Here is a 17088-nt window from a genome sequence, read left to right on the forward strand (position 1 = left end):
TAAAGATTGATGGCCAAGATCTCTGTGGGTGGCCCCATCCCTGTGCAGGTAGTGGCTGAGAAAGCCGGTGAAGTAAGCCAGCAAGCAGCACTCCTCTGTGCCCTCTGCTTCCTTTCCTGCCTCCAGCTCCCTCCCTTCACTTCCACCAGGAATGGACAGTTCCTGGGAATTCACAGTTGGAATAAAGCTTTTCCTCTCCGAGCTGTGTTTGGTCATCATGTTTTACAACAGCAATAGACCCTAAGTCAGACAAAGACCAATCAATAGGTGTTTTCTGAATGGACATATTAAAACCGTTCAAAATTTATGGATGCTTGAAATGCATTCAGTCCTTGGATTTTGAAGTTGCTTATTAATGGATAAATTTCTGAGAACCTGTAGTGGGGTCGATACCATTTTCCCTCCCCTGACTAACATACAGTTCTGTGTTTCTTAGTTTTGAAAATGTACTTATTTCTGAAACTAATTGTATTTCATGAAGAACGTGTGATAATGAAAGCGTTATTAAGTCCCTCTGGTCTCTGCCCTTCATCGTTTCCTGTTCCCTGGCCTCTGGGGAGAAGGCCTGGATAATTAGCAGTCAGGGTTAAGTACATAAATCCCTGACAGCCTCTCTTCCTAATGCCTGTCACAGGGGGTTGCCACTTAGTGATAAAGCGGATCACACATTAGCCCTGTAATTCAGAGCAAGCTTGTGACTATCAGTTGGAGACTCATAAGTGAAATTGTTTTTTTTTTTCCCTCCTCTATTACTGATATCAGGCCTCTCTCATTACAGCTCAGCCAACTGTTTTCAGCAGGCTGCCTCTCCCACTTGAGTACTGCAGACTTGAATTCTATGTCCTTTACAGACGGCATTGGCATACCAGCTCTGAAAACCCTGTGAAAAGCCCCTCTGCAGATGAGGCTACCCACGTCTTGGAGACTGAGATAACCCATGGGTTTCCGGAAGGAATTAGGGACATAGTCCAGGGGGTTGGGGACATAATCCAGTCTGAACATTTTCATTTGTTTTAGTGTTGGGGAAAACCCCAGGACTCAGACATGCTAAGCACACGCACTGCCACAAAGCTAAACTCCTCGTCTATAGTCTGGGTTTTAAGTCATGTCATTCCCCAAACACACGGCAAATGCAATGAAAACCCACTTTTTTTTCTTGTTTACAAAGTGCACAAGAAACAAAAATGTAATTTTAGCTGCACACAGCAGAATAAAACAGAGAACATGTTCATTTTCTAAGGTTCCCTGAATCACAAAAAAGATAAAAGTTTCTTGGACCTCATTCAGATATGATCTGGGAGACTTAAAACCGATTCAAAGCCATTTTATGCTTCAACGTTTTGTTTTAAAAGGCTTGTACCAAGGGGCTTTTGCTTGTGGGTTAGGGTTCTTTTATTGACAGACTTCCTGAGGGCATCCTGCTTCTCTTGGTAACACTAGAAAGAAGGACATAGTGGCCATTAACAGGTCATCAATTGTACAGTCCACATGGAAAAGCATCTCAGGACATGAGCAAGGAACACGGAGCATCTCAGGACACCAGGGAGAAGCATGAGCAAGGAGCACAGCCCAGCCACGTCCACAGACACTTGGTTTGCATCCTTAAGTGTAATCAGCAGAATATCTAAAACGAACTCCCTTCGAGTGCGTGGAGAAGGGATGACAAGTGCAGCCCGTGTTGATTCTTGCTCGAGAGTGTCTCTCAGGCAAAAATGGACGTTGGAAGGGAGATGTGATGAGGAGACTTCTGGCTGGGGGCTGAAGTGGGAGACAGGGTGGGGATGTATGGGATCAAGGCGTATTGTATATGTGTGTGAAAAGTTTCAAGTAATCAGTTAAAATTGAACCTGGATTTTTGTCACGCTTATAAGAACTAGTACTTTAAATTCAATTTAAGAGTTGCCATTAGATGAAAATGGGATCAAGGCGTATTGTATATGTGTGTGAAAAGTTTCAAGTAATCAGTTAAAATTGAACCTGGATTTTTGTCACGCTTATAAGAACTAGTACTTTAAATTCAATTTAAGAGTTACCATTAGATGAAAAGTCAAGATTAAGCGCACATAACTGTCAGAAATGTGGTTGTAATTCTGAAAGGGGAATTGTCAAGAATCGTAGCTGGTTTGCCGTTCTCATGTGGCTCCTAAGAAATTAAAGCAGTGGGGTGTGATGTGGAAGACAGTTATTTCTACAGTCACCATGGACCTTGTGCTGCAATCTCGGGAGACCCCTGTGCTCACCACTTTCTAAAGAGCAGAAGGCTGGGAGAAGTGATACAACCATCAAAACACATGAAATTAGTAGAATTATAAAATGTAACTTACAGTTCTCTATCTGTGTGTGTGTCTCTCTCTGTCTCTCTATCGCTCTGTCTCTGTGTGTGGGTGGGGTTGAGGGGACTGAATTCGGCTTTGCACAAGCTAGGCAAATACTCAATAACCATTAAGCACATCCCCAGCCCTCAATCTATCCTTCAGAGAAGAAAAATCGCAAGATTTCCATAAAATAAAAAATAAAACAAAAACCAATAACAAACATTTCTTTGAGAACTCATCCTAACACATACCATATATATTTATCTGCTTTTAAAATTTGTTGGTGTCTTAGTGGTGCCACTTTTCAGCAAAAAAGTAAAAGAAAAAAAATCAAATGCCCACCACTAAATGTTGGTGGTTCATGCCTTTAATCCTAACACTTGGGAGGGAGGCAGAGGCAGGCAGATCTCAGTGAGTTCGAGGTCAGTCTGGTCTACCTAGTGAGCTCCAGGACAGCCAGGACTGTTACACAGAGAAACCTTATCTCAAAAAAAACAAAACAAAACAATGAGGAAATCAAAATGCCCATGTTTCCTGGGCCCTCCCCACTATGGAACACAAATCTCAGCTGTTGGTATTTGTGCTTAGGCCTTTAATGTCGAGACCATCTTCACTGTAAGTGTGTCCTGGGCACAGTGGCATCTCCAGTGTGTGAGAGCTGGCTGCCAAGGCAAGGACTCCTTCTGAAGAACATTCCTCTGGCATACTGTTAACTCTGCTTCGGCCACCTTCTCTCGACTTCTGTGAATTTGCTAAGATGCATTCTTCTTCAGTCTTTCTGTAGGTTCAATGAACGACATTCATTAAACTCCCTGCTCAGTTTCACAGACAAAACGAGGTTGGCGTAAACCGTGGTCCATGCCTGTTGTTAGCAACAAGGAAGCTAGAACCATCACGCAGAGCACAGCAGGAGCAAAAACATCTGGGCCTAATCTGGCTGTGAGAGATGCAGATGTAGGCAGCGTCCTAATGAGGAGGCATTATGACTGATGAGCTCTCCATTCAGCTTCTCATCTCCTTTATTGGCTGTCCTTTCATGCGGGCTCAATGATCCATTCACAACCTCCCGGCAGTGCAGCGTTCCATTTCCGTCGCCCTAACACCTGGCTGTGGGACTGGCAAGAGAAAGGCAGCACCCTTCCTCAAGTTAAAGAGGACTCTCTGAGTATCCCACATCTTGGCTTTTAGAAAATATCTCCATTAAGTTCTGCAAATCACCTCTGAGGAGGAAAGCACTTGACGGGTAACCAGGGTTCAGTGGCTGAAACTCCCTCAGCTTTGGACAGTGATGACTCTGCACTAATCTTTTCATGCTCATGTGGTGTGTGCGGACATGCACACACATGCATGCATGCACACATGCATGCATATATGCATATGCAAACTTTCCCCAGAGAGGATAACCTTCATTTAGGGAACCGGCAATCGGAAACACTTGCGAAATGTGAAAATGTTAGGATATGGATGAGAATCTCCCAAGGAGAGTATAGAAGCAAACCGTTCTACACCTTAATTAAAGTTGAGTTCTGATGGCTGGAGCATCGTCTCACGCTTATTTGCCTTTTTTTTTTTTAGCTGGATGTCCTTGTATCAGACAACAGGAAGTCAAATAAAAACCACAGATAGATTAGTTAAGTGTTAGATTCACTTAACACTTACAGGTCCCCTCTGAATGTTACGAATGTCAACTGTCCTATTTGTGCTATTTCTAGCGAAAGATTAACCCCATTATCCTGCCCATCGGAAGTACTCGGAGGCATTGATGGAGGCAAGGACGAAGCCAGTAGTTTTCTTTCTCTTTCTTACTCTGCCTAGAACCATCTCGAGTAAACTTAAGATGGTGGCGCCGATCCAGAATCTGAACGCTATTTTAAACTTTTGGATTAAGACTTGTTAAGATTTTAACTTTCAAAATATTTAACAAAATCAAGAAAGAACTCCTTGCATTGTTTTAACACAAAGAATTTTTTAAAGTACAGCGGCATCAAACGCCTCCTACGTCTCAGTTTCCCACAGATGTGTCCTCTACGCCATTCTAAACTATTCTCACACTTCAGGAGAGTAGCAACTGTATCACTAAACTGTCTCTCTGATCTTAAAAGACAGACAACGTGGTGCCCTAAATGGTTTATAAAGTGAAAGTTTATCAACGACAAGGATAAATTTAAATTTTTTTTTGCATGGCTCAAACTATTTTCATTTTGGAAGGTCATTCTGAGCCCACACTGTCTCTCTCCTTGAGACTGGAGTGGTCCTGGGTTCATGAAAGACCAGAACTTACAGAATCTAAAATGAGGGCTGAGACAGTTTATCATTGAGGATATTTGCTTGTTTCTAAAGGAACAGAAAGCAAGGCAGCATATTCTTAAACTGATTCCTATATATCAGTCAATTTTGCATTCATTGGTTTTATTCATTTACTTATTTGTTTAGAGAGTTAACTGGCTATCCCAGGCTGGCCTCAAACCCACAGCCCTCCTGTCTCTGTCTCTTTAGTGACGGGATGATAGCTATGTACCACCATCCTTGGCGTCTTCAAATTCTTAAACATCTTCATTAATGCTATGAAATAAAAAAGGTTGCAATCATTGCTGAAGGGTGTGTGTGTGTGTGTGTGTGTGTGTGTGTGTGTGTGTGTGTGTGTGCTAGTATATGGAGCCCAAAGAATAAATTCAGAAGTCACTCCTCCCTAGCTCTTTACTTTGTTTTTGAGGCAGGGTCTCTTTTGTGGGCCTAGAGTTCACCAATTAGGCTAGGCAGGCTAGCCAGCCACCTCCTGAGAACCACCTGTCTCTACTTCCCCAGCACTGGGATTACCACTGTGCTACCACATCCAGATTTTTACATGGGTGTGGGGGGGTCAAACTCATGTCTCCATGCATGCACAGCAAATACTTTACCAGCTGAGTGACTCCCTCAGCCCCAGAACATTCTAATGGTCTAGCGTCTAACATACTCGAAAGGTCAGGCATCTGGCCTTCCGATTGTGCTTTTCTAATAAGGTTTTATCAGAACATACCTAACCATTCAAGCATTGTCTGTGACTATTTTGTCACTACAATAGCCGAGCTGCGAAATTGCCACAGAGAACACGCGGCTTGGAAAGACAAAGCATTTTTTTTTTATAAGACTCTGAAAGCCTTGTGCCGAGGGTGACTCCTAGAATTTTGGTAACTCATAAAACAGTAGCATGAATGTTCCAGACTTGGTAGGCAACTGCAAAGAGATAAGGCGTTTGGTGAGCAGTTTGGTGGGAAGGGAGAGATTGGGACACCGGATCTGATTGGTAAAATCTACAGGTGACACTTCCACTGGGAACTTCAGGAAGGCCAGAGAACTTTTAGGATCTGCAGCATTCAATTCACCCTGTACAATGAGGACAGGGTTGGTCTACACTACCTCTAAGATTTGGGGACTGCCTTGACTGTCTGAAACAACTTAAATAAAATCTAACACTAATTGGTAGATAGCCAGGAAGACACAGGAAGTAGTATAGAAACCTGGGACCCCATTTGTCCTGGGACAGTGTGAGAACCTCAAGCTTGTCGGTGTGAAACTTAGCAGTGTATATGCAACATCAAGTTGCATGCATAGTGCACTCCCAAAATGGAGTAAGTTTTTCTTCCTCTTAAGAATCCTCCAATTTAGACAGACTCTGTTCAATCACCCTCCCGTTTTGACCCAGTAGAAGATTGGAAGGACCAATTCAGGCAGAACTGGTTTTGGGTAAATATAAATAATAAAGCAAGACTATGTTCTCTTTAGAGAATACATCCTGTTAATCATTTTCTGCCTATGCATAAAAGGGGCAGAAATACAACTTAGTCAGTTGCATGATGGGACAGTCATGTGCAGTAGAAAAAAATGATTATTTAACCTAATCAATTAATCGAAATAGAGAACCATGCAAATTGCTCCCTTTGTAACCAGAGCCTCCTTTCATTCTACTTCATAGAAAAGAGCCCAGGAAAGAACCATGGTCCTTCAGCATCTCCATTCATACTGCCTGCTTGCTGTCTTGCAGAACACTCCACTTGGAATAAAATTTGCTCACGCCTTTGCGATCTGTGTGGGCTTTCAATTCATTCAAAAGCCCCCCCCAAACCAGACAAAACCTGGCCCAGGCCCGGCCTATTGCTAACAGTGTCACTTGCCTAGAGCGAAACCATGGCAGCGACATGTTCAAGACAAACAAGAGACCAAACTGATTTATTTAGCAAAGGTATGTGCTCATCTCTTATAATCATTTTAGGAGCTTTTAGTAAATTTGGAATTATAACAAGACAAAAGGTTTAAACACAGCAAATCCATTTGAAATGTTAGCACTCGAGAGGAAAGAGTTTAATTGCCTCCTCCAACAAGCAATGTTTCCATACTAATTGTCATGGTGATTCTGTAAAACTCACACTGGGTCCAGCATATCCTCAAACCAAATCCAAGGCTGCAGACATGCTTACTCCTCTAGTTCTGCATCCTCAGTACAATCCCTTACACTTCTTAACCCTTGGAATGTGTATTAGCATATCGAAAACAAGATGGTTAATATTTGAGTGGATTGAGGATGGATAAGACAAAACAGAAACCAGGGATGGGGTTAAGGGCAGGAGGAAGAGAGAAGCAGAGAAGGAAAGTGAGAGAAAGGAAAGCATGGGGGGGGGGGTCGGAATATGATGAAAGGGTTTTATTAACTAGCAAGCCATATAAACATATTCTAGATGATCACCTGTGTAAAAGCCCTATTGACCTTTTATTGGCAGAATTGAAACATTTTTACCCGAAATACTTGACACTTACACAATACCTCTATCCCATTTATTTCTGATATACACACATTCCAAAAGCAATGAGTTATTTTTGTAAAATACAAACACCAAGCAAAAAATTATGCTCACTGAGGAAGTGCCTAGAGAGCCCCATCCATGCCCACTGTTAAATATAGAAAGTAACTGCAATGAGAATCATTATCGCCAGTTTCCAAGGATACCAGGATAAGCACTACTCCTAAATGGCCGTTCATTCAGCAAAGGGCATAGAGTACTTTATATTCAGGGTCATCACGGGCTGACAGCAGATGTGGAAGGAGGACCAGGGTAAATCACCCCGCTTGCTTAATTCTGCCTGTTTGCTACTTCACTTTTCAGTCCCTGACCCCATCCTTTAGTCCCAACCCTGGCCAATATTCATAGGAGACATTTGAGGAAAATGACTGTAAATAACAATTTCCAAGAGGGGAATAAAAATCCCCCAGAGGGCAGGGCAGGAAGACTTGTGATTAATGTGAGAGTCGGGTGGGGGCCGGCACTCTCATTTTTCTTTGTGAAAAGCAGTAATAGCTGGCTGGGCGCATCGGCCACATTGGTCGCCATCTCTCCCTGTGCCTACAGTTAACCTCAACTTCTCAGCCAACCACGGTTAGGCAATGCGAGGCTTTTGGAGACCAACTGCCATGGTCTCCAAAGTAAAACTCACCTTCATCTTGAATTTTGCCTTCTGGCATTTAGGATCTAGACTTTTTACAACATCCCTGTCCTTTGTTTTTGCAACAATCGAAATATTTAGAACTATTCTCTAGCACCTTGGGGGGTATACTTCTGCACCATATATTTCTTTGTGTTAGTCCATGGGAAGCATTTAGGTCACCACAGGTGGGCAGCGACAAGGAGAGGTGGGACGCTTTATCGGGTAAATATCAATAAGAGGCCATTGACACCTAGGAAATTGTCCTTCTCAGTCAAATTGTCACTTACAAAAGGGGTGACACAGATTTCACAGATAGATACCATATCTTGAAATTATGAAAAAAAATAAAAAGATGGCCGAGGGGCTGGGGAGCTGTCTCAGTGGGTGAAGTGCTTGCAGTTCAAGCCAAAGCTCCCAAGTTCAGACCCCCTCAAACCCACAGAAAAGCTGGATGGGTGCATGCCTGCAAGCCCAGTTCTGGAAGGGGGAGACAGGTCGAGCCTGGGGGCTTGCTAACCTGCCAGTCTAGTGGGAAAGGTGAGCTACAGTTTCAGTGGGAAACCCTGTCTCAAAAGGGAAATTGGAGGCTAATTGAGGAAATATTGATTTCTGGCTTCCATACCCACCAGAATGGGTGGGCGAACTCACACACACACACACACACACACACACACACACACACACACACCAACAACACGGTTCATATATAATAGGTTCCTTGACCATCACGGATCAACCGTCTTACTCTATAAAATAAAACTACCTACGGAGCATCTGGTATCTGTGCTGGAAGAAACACTGTGCCTACAAACGCATCCTCTTCATGGACATGAATGAGCCTTTTTGGCAGGCTAAGCTTCTTAGCTTAATGTGATAATAACCAACAACCGGGCTGTTCTGACAGTGAAGGCCTTCTAGGGCATTCTTCTTTTGCTACAAATGACACTGTTAACTCTTGCTCAGAAGTGGAGGAATAAAATACAACAAAGTTTCCCAATAGCTATGTATCATACACACTGAATATCAATAAACAAACGATTTACAGATTAACTGTTAATACAGAAACTATAATATCTTTAACATCCATCCTATGCATTCTACATGATTAAATATTACATTTTATATGCATTGTGTCATATTTACCAATTTTTTAAAAAAAATCATCACAAATTCACTCAATTTGGGCTTAAAAGGTTGTTTCTGAACCCAGCCAAGAGAGTAATAACAGCAAATTTAAAGACGATATGAAATGGGAAGATAGTCTCAGTTATCTTGAAAATTACGTCAAAATCATTCTGGTGTGTCATTTTGACACTATTTCTCATAGGACCAACATTGGGAGATAAGATGGCTTCAGACCAGGTTTGGCATTTCAGGCGTGGAGCTTTGCAGCTGTTCAACAGGGCCCTAATTACTCCTTCTGGTTCCACTCCAGGCTGGTACTGGGTTAGAGCAAACGTACGGTAAGTTCAGTGGGGTAAACAGCAGACAAAACATTCACAAGACACTGGCAGAAAAGTCATCCCCTGTTGGACCATGTCTTGCTGATAACATACACCAGGCTTTTACTAAACCTCCGAAGGCAGAAAGTTTACATTAGGCATCATAACTGTATTCCCTGCTTATGCATACTCAACCTAAAAAAAATCTTCAGCGTTGAGACTGCCCCACCCACCAATTCAGAAGCCTTATCTTGGAAAGGGGCCACTTGGCTCTCCGTAAGAACCTCAGATGATGGGTTCTCCGCTCCACTGTCTGTTACTCCAGCATCTAAATTACAGTACTGTAGTTCTCCTACGTCTTCGAAAAAATACTTTCTAGCAGCTCACCCCTTCCGCCTTTTTTTTTCCCTTAGAAACTAATTATCAACCCTCAAAGCAAAAAGGCAGTTACAACGCTAGTGAGCAATGAATGTCACGATTTTTTTTTTTTTAAAGTAGAGCTGCGGCCATCAGAAAAGATTCTGGCTTTGCCACCTGAGCCTAAGGCCAACATTTCCCCGCGTGGGTCTGGCGCAGCTCTGATTCTTGGCCCAGCTACCAACCCTCTGGCCTCCAGAGCAGTTTCCCTGGCCTCAGCTCTTCGCTGAGGCTGCAGACAAGCGGAGACCACTGAGTTCCCTGTCCTGCCCATCGAGGGGGTGTGGCTGGGGTGACGGTGGTGAGCGAAAGACAGCAGGGGTGCCTAGGGCCGTGCGTCCTGGGGTGGAGGTGACCTGATAACCCAAAAGCTGCCAGAGGAGGCCAGGGCAGTAACAGAGTGAAAAGAGGTTTTGAGGAGCTGGCTGACCTCCGCTGTGTATGTGTGGAGGGACTCGGGGGACGGACACCGCAGACATGCTGGTAGTGGGCAGCGCCCAGGGTACCCGGGAGCCTGGAGGATGCTCAAAGAGGAAGCAATCGCGGAGTGGGGCAGCAGTCCCGGGACGGCGGGGGGCTGTGTGCTGGGGCTCGGGACGCGGCCACCCACTCACCTATGCACAGCTGGATAGCGTAGGCGTAGTAGGACCAGCCCAGCAGCAGGCTGATGAAAACCACCGGGATCCAGTAGAGCACCCGCCGGCACCGCAGCCGCACACCGCCCGGGCCCGAGGGCGCCATCTTCCAGCCGCACACACCTGCCCAGCTCCTCCGCCGCCGCCGCCCGCGGGCCTGGCTCGGGGCCGGGCTTGGGGCTCCCGGATCACCCGGCGGGACAGGCCCGGGGGCGGCGGCCGGCTGCGCTGCGGCCACTGCGGCCGCCGTGGCGCTAGCTCCCCATCCCGCGGCTGCGAGCGGGCGCCTCGGACTCCCGCTGCTCAGCCCGGCCGAGGCGGCGGCTCCGAGGGGGAGGATGAAGGCGACAAGGAGGCGGGAAGCTCCGCTCCGCCCCCGCCTGGTCCCCGCCCGGTCCCCGCCTCGCCACCTCCCACTGCGCGGCGGGCTGAGCCCTCAGGCTGGTGCGGGGGGGCTCTGGGCTCGGACTCCCGCGGTGCCCCGGACGCTCGGCCACTCTTGCTCCCTCGCCGCGGGCCACCGTAGGCGCCCTCGAGGTGGCGACCCGGTGCCCACCTTGGCCCTCCAGCTCCCGCGCTTGGCCGTGGATAGAGTGGGATTGCTAAGAGAAGCGACACTCGCTTTGGGTCACCCTCCCCAGCCGCAAGCCACTCCCAGGGCGCAGACCCGGATCAGAGGGGACGGTTGTGCAGAGGCGCGCGTGGGAGGTGGGGAAAGAGCAGCCCCGGGACTCCGGCTAGCTTCAATCCCACTCCTTACCTGCCAGGCCCAGGAAGGACTTGAGCCACTAAATCCTCAAAGCCCAGGCGTCCTCACTACAACTTGTCGGTGCGGGTAAACTGGCAGAGAGAGGCCAAAGGGCGGCCGGTTTCCAGAACAGACCAGCGAAATAATGGTGTTTGGGCATAAGGTCGCCTACCTAGGTGCTCAGAACACCACCAAAGGGAGTTGCCAGTGCTGCCTTCTGGCAGAAAGGAGCCAGAAAGTGAGTCAGGAGTGAGCAGTGAGCATTTTGCATTGTGAATGTACTGATTAGAGTTAGGCATGATGGTTCTTTGCTGGGAGAAGATTCTCTGTTTTGGGGTTAAATTATTTAGTGACTGTAAGAGTAAGTTTACCGCTACCCCTCTCAAGAGTAGGTGACTCCTTCTCTGCACTCTTTCTCATCCCATCCTGCCCGACAATGTATTGTTTTACGGTGGCAGTTCTAAATTTAGCGTAGAGGAGATTTTAAAGTGGTTACCAAAACCACTGGAAAGGATCCTATTAGATGTTCAAACAAATATCCCACAGTTCATTGTTAGCGAATGGAAAAAAGATATATATTTCCGAGATGGTCCCAATTCTATACATGACTAGTTTGTGTAAGAGGTACCAGATAACATTAGTGAATATTCTGTTTATACCACACAACCACATTGAATACAATTACTTCATAATCATGATAAGAATACCGAAGTATAGAAATTCATCCCAAATGAAGCCTGCTATGAGAAGCCACTGGCTTTTCAACTATCTTCCTGAGACTGGGTTAAATGACAATTATTTGTTATTTATAATATAAATTAAATGTAATATATAAATAGAATATAATACATACATAAACATATTTTAATTATAATATAAAATAAATTGCCAATCTCCATGAAACAGCTACTGTATTAGTACACAGACAAAATCTCATCTCACTGGCATTCAAAAGTGCATAGAGAATGCTAGCCAGGCTTCTGTGGGATTTTGAGTCATTGAAATGTTCTATCCCAGTGAGTCACTTCATTTTCCGTTAGTGTTTCGATTCCTTTTGGGTATTCCGTAGGGTGGATTAGAATAAAAACAAACTTCCCTGTTATCCTTAGCACCTCCCATAGAAATCGACTCTATATTATCAATCAGAATAGACTAAGGGAGTTAAGGGTATAGCTCCCCCGGACAGTGAGCGCATGCCTAGCGTGTTTGAGGTCCTGGGTTCAGTGTGGCTCCACCAGCCTCCAATAAATGAAATAATCAGACTAGCAAGAGGAATTGCAGTCCCCATATCAGAACTGAGATAATGTCATGAAGATGAGTTAGGGACTGGTGACAGTTAGTGGACATTACTGTAGACTCAAAAGAGGTCAACCCCACCCCTGGAAGCCCTGGAGAATGTACCATTGTGTGTCTTCAGAGACCCGGTAGCACCTGTACCGTCTTCAACCGTCTTTTAGGGTCTGGTTATGGACATGCAGTGTTCACATCTGCATTTGCGAAGTACTTCCAACCCTTTGCTACTGTTAACAGAGTTGCTGGATGCTCACTGCTCTCTCAGAAAATGTCTATCACAGGAAGACAGGGGAGATTCATGTCTGAAGCCGCACAATGACAGAATTCATCTCTGCCTGGCCTCTAATTTGACAGGCATAAACACGCATGTACAAATGCAAGCTTTTTGGTGAGTAGCTAGGGCTAGACACCAGGCTTCCATGAGCCTGGAAGGATAACCTTTATTCTCAGGCCCAGACCACCTTGGGGAAGTAGTTTGAAGCCTATACACAATGTATCCAAAACTTACTCTTCACAGAGGTATGTAAGTTTCCCCTCTAATTTTTGGTTAGCTTTAAAAAAAATTACAAGATGTGGGTGAATTAAGTCAGGCAGGAGGTGAGAAGGATCGAGAGCCTGTCCCCCTGGTTCAAATGGCCATGACCCCTTCAAAGACATTCTCTTTTTCAATTGCAGAATTCCTGTAATCAGACCTTGGTTCTATTAAAAATTCTTGATTATCATCACCTCTGAATCCCAGCCCCCTCTTCAGTCTCCAAACCTCAACCCCATCTTTGTGGTTAAGACTCCAAATCTTAAATAAAATGTTCACCGAGTCTCGTGAATAGTAAGTATCAAGAAACCAACACTTCAGCCAAGCCCAGAAACCACAGACCCTGGTGTCTCTAGAGAGTACCAAACCCCACTCATGCCCACGATGGCCTAATCTCACTGCTCAGTCAAAGCACCCACTTTTATTGACTTAATCTGGTCCTTTGCTTGATAGTTCTCACTTCCCCTTGAAAATATTCTTGGAGATAAATATTACAGTAGGAAAATATCTTTGAGGTATATTTTGAATTTTATGATTCTCAGATGTGTAAAAGATGATTTTTGATTGTTTAGTTATCTGTAAGTTATGAGACTTGTCAAGTCCCAACTCCTGTGATGATCGTTAAGGAATGAAGCTGGGATGTAGTCTATTTTCATTTATTGATGACTTTTCTAGTGCTTAAAGACTACCGTTTATTGTTTTCTTAAATGAAGCGTGTCAGTTTGGCGAGCGGAGGGCTGAACCAGCAATGTATGATGCTGGTGACTCCCAGATTATGTGGCTGTTTATAAGTAGTTGTGTTGACTGGTTTGATGTCAACTCGATACGAGCTAGAGTCATCGGAGAGGAGGGATGACTTCATAATTCTTATTATGCCTCCATAAGATCAGGCTGTAAGCAAGCCTGAAGGACATTGTCTTAATTAGTGACTGATGGGGGAGGGCCCAGTCCACTGTGGGTGGTGCCATCCCTGGGCTGCTGGTCTTGGGTTCTAGAAGAAAACAAGTTGAGCAAGTCATGAAAAGCAATTCAGCAAGCAGCACTCCTCCATGGCCTGCTCATCAGCTCCTGTTTCCAGGATCCTTCCCTGCTAGAGATCCCATCCTGACTTCCATCAGTGATGACATGCAAGCAAAATGGATAAGCCTTTTCCTCCCCAACTTGATTTTTGGTCATGGTGTTTCATCACAGACATACTAAGCCTAACTAAGACGGTGGCAGATATATTCGTTGTGAGAAGAGACTATAGATGTAAGAGAACAGAGATATTCGTTGTGAGAAGAGAAAATGCATGCATCAAACATGATGTTTCTGGACACACGCAAAAGGAAAGTGTCTTAGAGAAAGATGTTGCTGTAGGGGACACAGAAATGGAAACAATGCTTAGATGCGGATGCAGAAAAACGCCTTGGCTTTCCAAGGTTAGGTTTTTAGCTGTTCTGGAATTGATTGCAGAGAATAGAAGACCACTTCCAAGGACTAAGGATGTTTCGCGGTGTGGCTGATTGGGTGAAAACGCCGAGAAAACTGTAAATGGGGGCAAATGGGTCAGTCCTCTACCAAGCGCTTGTTAATGTGTCTGACCACTAGATGGCAGGAGCATCCCAAGTGTTGCTCTCTTTGGCATTTTCTTCATAGATTAAATAGCACGAAACATTAACTTCACCGTAGCAATTATGAATTATGACTTAATGATCAATTACATATAATTATAACAGCTTATAATTATAAAATTTCACATTATGATTTAGTGACTAATGAATAACAATATTAACGTTAAGTAGAAATTAAAAAGGCAAAAATAATCTTTTAATGCAGGAAGTCACCGGGATTCTGCTTCCACTTCGAGTAATGTGAAGTAAGAGTAATATCAGAAAATAAAAAATTTTCATGTTAATAATTAATCTTGACGTTCCCCTCTCTTACCTGCCATGGGGAAAGGGTAAGTAAAGCTTGTTTACCCCGAAGGTGGGCAATTGTCCCCTTCACAGGTCTGCACCTCTGGCATGGATAGTTTAAAAATAGTTTAATTTCTCAAATTAATTTAGTAGTTGGGGTTCAAAATAGTGCGTTTCACTATGGCATCTTCCCAACACACATATTGTACTTTGTGCACACACGCATTTGCTCCCCCTCCCACCGTCTATCACACCTTCTCATCGCTACTTAGGATCCATTTTCCCCCCAGATAGACCCCCTCTGTCATAACTGCATGTGCATGCATACACATGTGTATGCAAATTTAGACTCCAAATATGAAAGAAAATAGAATTGCTTTCTTTTAAAGGCGGGGGGAGGGGGGGGGACGACGGCACAGTTCCATAGAAGCATTTGCCATCTGTGAGTGGCCATTCAAAGGCCAGCAAACTGACCAAGGCAACAGAACCCTGCAGTGTGGTAGCAAGTATATCCCAGTGATGCCAAGGATGGCAGTAGTATTCTAGGCAGACTTTTTTTTTGGTGCCAGCATCTTGGCCATGTACCAGCTTCTTCTGTTCCAGATCAAGCTGGACTATTCAGTCTTCCGGTTGATTCTGCAGGGTACCTAAATATCTAGGAAAACATTTGTGTGTGTGTGTGTGTGTGTGTGTGTGTGACCAATTAGATTTTATTTATGTTTACAGATCTGTCAGAGTTATAGCTTCATTCTGCATTGCATTTACTAAAGGATTTGTTGCCAGTATTGAGGTCTGGGCTGGGTATTTTCTAGGTTCTTGGCCTTTTAATCCAAAGAACTGAAAACAAAGGCTCACATCGTTTTGCAAATGCAGCCAGATGACATTAACCCACGCGAAGCAAAGGACAGATTAAAGTGGCACACAGGATTGGTAAGATGGCTCAATGAGTCACAACACTTGCCTACAAACCTGAAAACCCGAGCTCAGTTCTCAGAGCCTACATGGGAGAAGCAGGGAACTGATTCCCTCAAGTTGTCCTCTATCCTACACACACACACACACACACACACACACACACACACACACACACACACTGTAGGATATGCACATGTGTGTGAACACCCTTCCACACTACATATGTTTAAAAGATCTTCTAAATACACTTTCAAGATTCACACATGAGTGAAGGGGCCTGGACTGCAGTCTTTTTATATAATGTAAATGAAGGAAGGGCTGGTTACTAAAGGCCATAGTTTGGGTAGTTCTCCATTTTGACAGATTAGGTTATATGTCATCTTTTCCTATGTACCTGTCCCTTCCTGTAATGCATTTGATTTTAATCATATGCATGGCCCATTATGCATAGGCATAAGATAGTAAATAGTACATCCTTGCAAAAAGCTCATTTGAAGGGCACAGTCAATGCTGATCAGTGTTGGAAATGGGTTCTGAGGTTGCTAAGCACAACAATTGTTTTGAGGTGTGTGTGTGTTGGGGAGGGGTAGGACATGCAGGCAAAAAAGACTTCTGCATACAGCAGTAGAAGATGAAGGTGTGCATAACATACACCATGGTTACAGGCTGCTCAGATCCGAGAGGCTGAGGTGCTCTGAGAAAGAGAGATACGGGAAATACAGGAACCAAGTCTATCACGTTACAGTCTCTAAATCTGTGTTACCTACTAAGCAGTCATCAGCCATACTTATTCAAATAAAATAAAAACCTAAGTTCAAAAAAGATAAAACTCTCAGTTCCTTGACTGGGGAAGCCATCTCCCAGTGCTCAATGGCCTCACGTGGCCAGCAGTTCTCTTGGGTAGTGCAGATGTAGGACAATTCCATCACCACAGGCAATAGAGTTGGACAGAGCTTGACATTTTTATCTTCTCTGAATATTCACCAGACCGGATTAATACTTATACATGTAAGAAAGAAAAGGACCGCTCCCCTGCATCTAATCTTAACTCTACTGTCATCCAGAAACAAAAAATTCAGAGTAACAGAGAGTTGATTTTTTTAGGTTTATCATACTAGAGACTGTCTTTTACCTGAACATGAGTCTGAAGACCGAAGACCAGTTGGATTCTCCTTGAGATAACATAGTCGTGAACAAACTTGTGTACACATGATTACTTTCAAAGTGTTCAAGAAACTTCTAAGAATCAACTAGCTAGACAAACACTTAAAGGCAAACATTGGGTTTTGATTCTATACAACAGTGCTGGAAGAATTTGGCTAGGGGGAGCCTTGGGGCACAGAATCTGCTTTCCTTCAGGGACATCAGAATTCTTTCTGTTCGGCTGCTTGGTGAGGTCACCACTGAAACATCGGGAAAAAATACTGGTTTAG

At 44.4% G+C, this 17088-nt stretch overlaps 1 protein-coding gene across 2 annotated transcripts in view; it reads right to left on the reverse strand.

Moving 5' to 3' along the window:
• Zdhhc2 (zinc finger DHHC-type palmitoyltransferase 2) overlaps window positions 1-11124 on the reverse strand; it is a 51775-nt gene extending 40651 nt beyond the window's left edge. Inside the window, exon 1 of one of the 2 annotated variants that reach the window (XM_050147336.1) lies at window positions 11030-11124. Coding sequence is in view for 1 of the 2 variants with exons in the window: in XM_050147335.1 (XP_050003292.1) it covers window positions 10249-10375 (127 nt within the window). In the remaining variant the exon portion in view is untranslated. Of the gene's footprint in view, window positions 1-10248; window positions 10575-11029 lie in introns of those variants that run through there. The other variant, XM_050147335.1, reaches the window with a different exon arrangement.
• Window positions 11125-17088: the final 5964 nt, after the last annotated feature.

This window comes from Alexandromys fortis, unplaced genomic scaffold, assembly GCF_014885135.2.
Source record: "Alexandromys fortis isolate MF-2015 unplaced genomic scaffold, M_Fortis_MF-2015_v1.1 scaffold_32, whole genome shotgun sequence".
Lineage (NCBI taxonomy): Eukaryota > Metazoa > Chordata > Mammalia > Rodentia > Cricetidae > Alexandromys > Alexandromys fortis.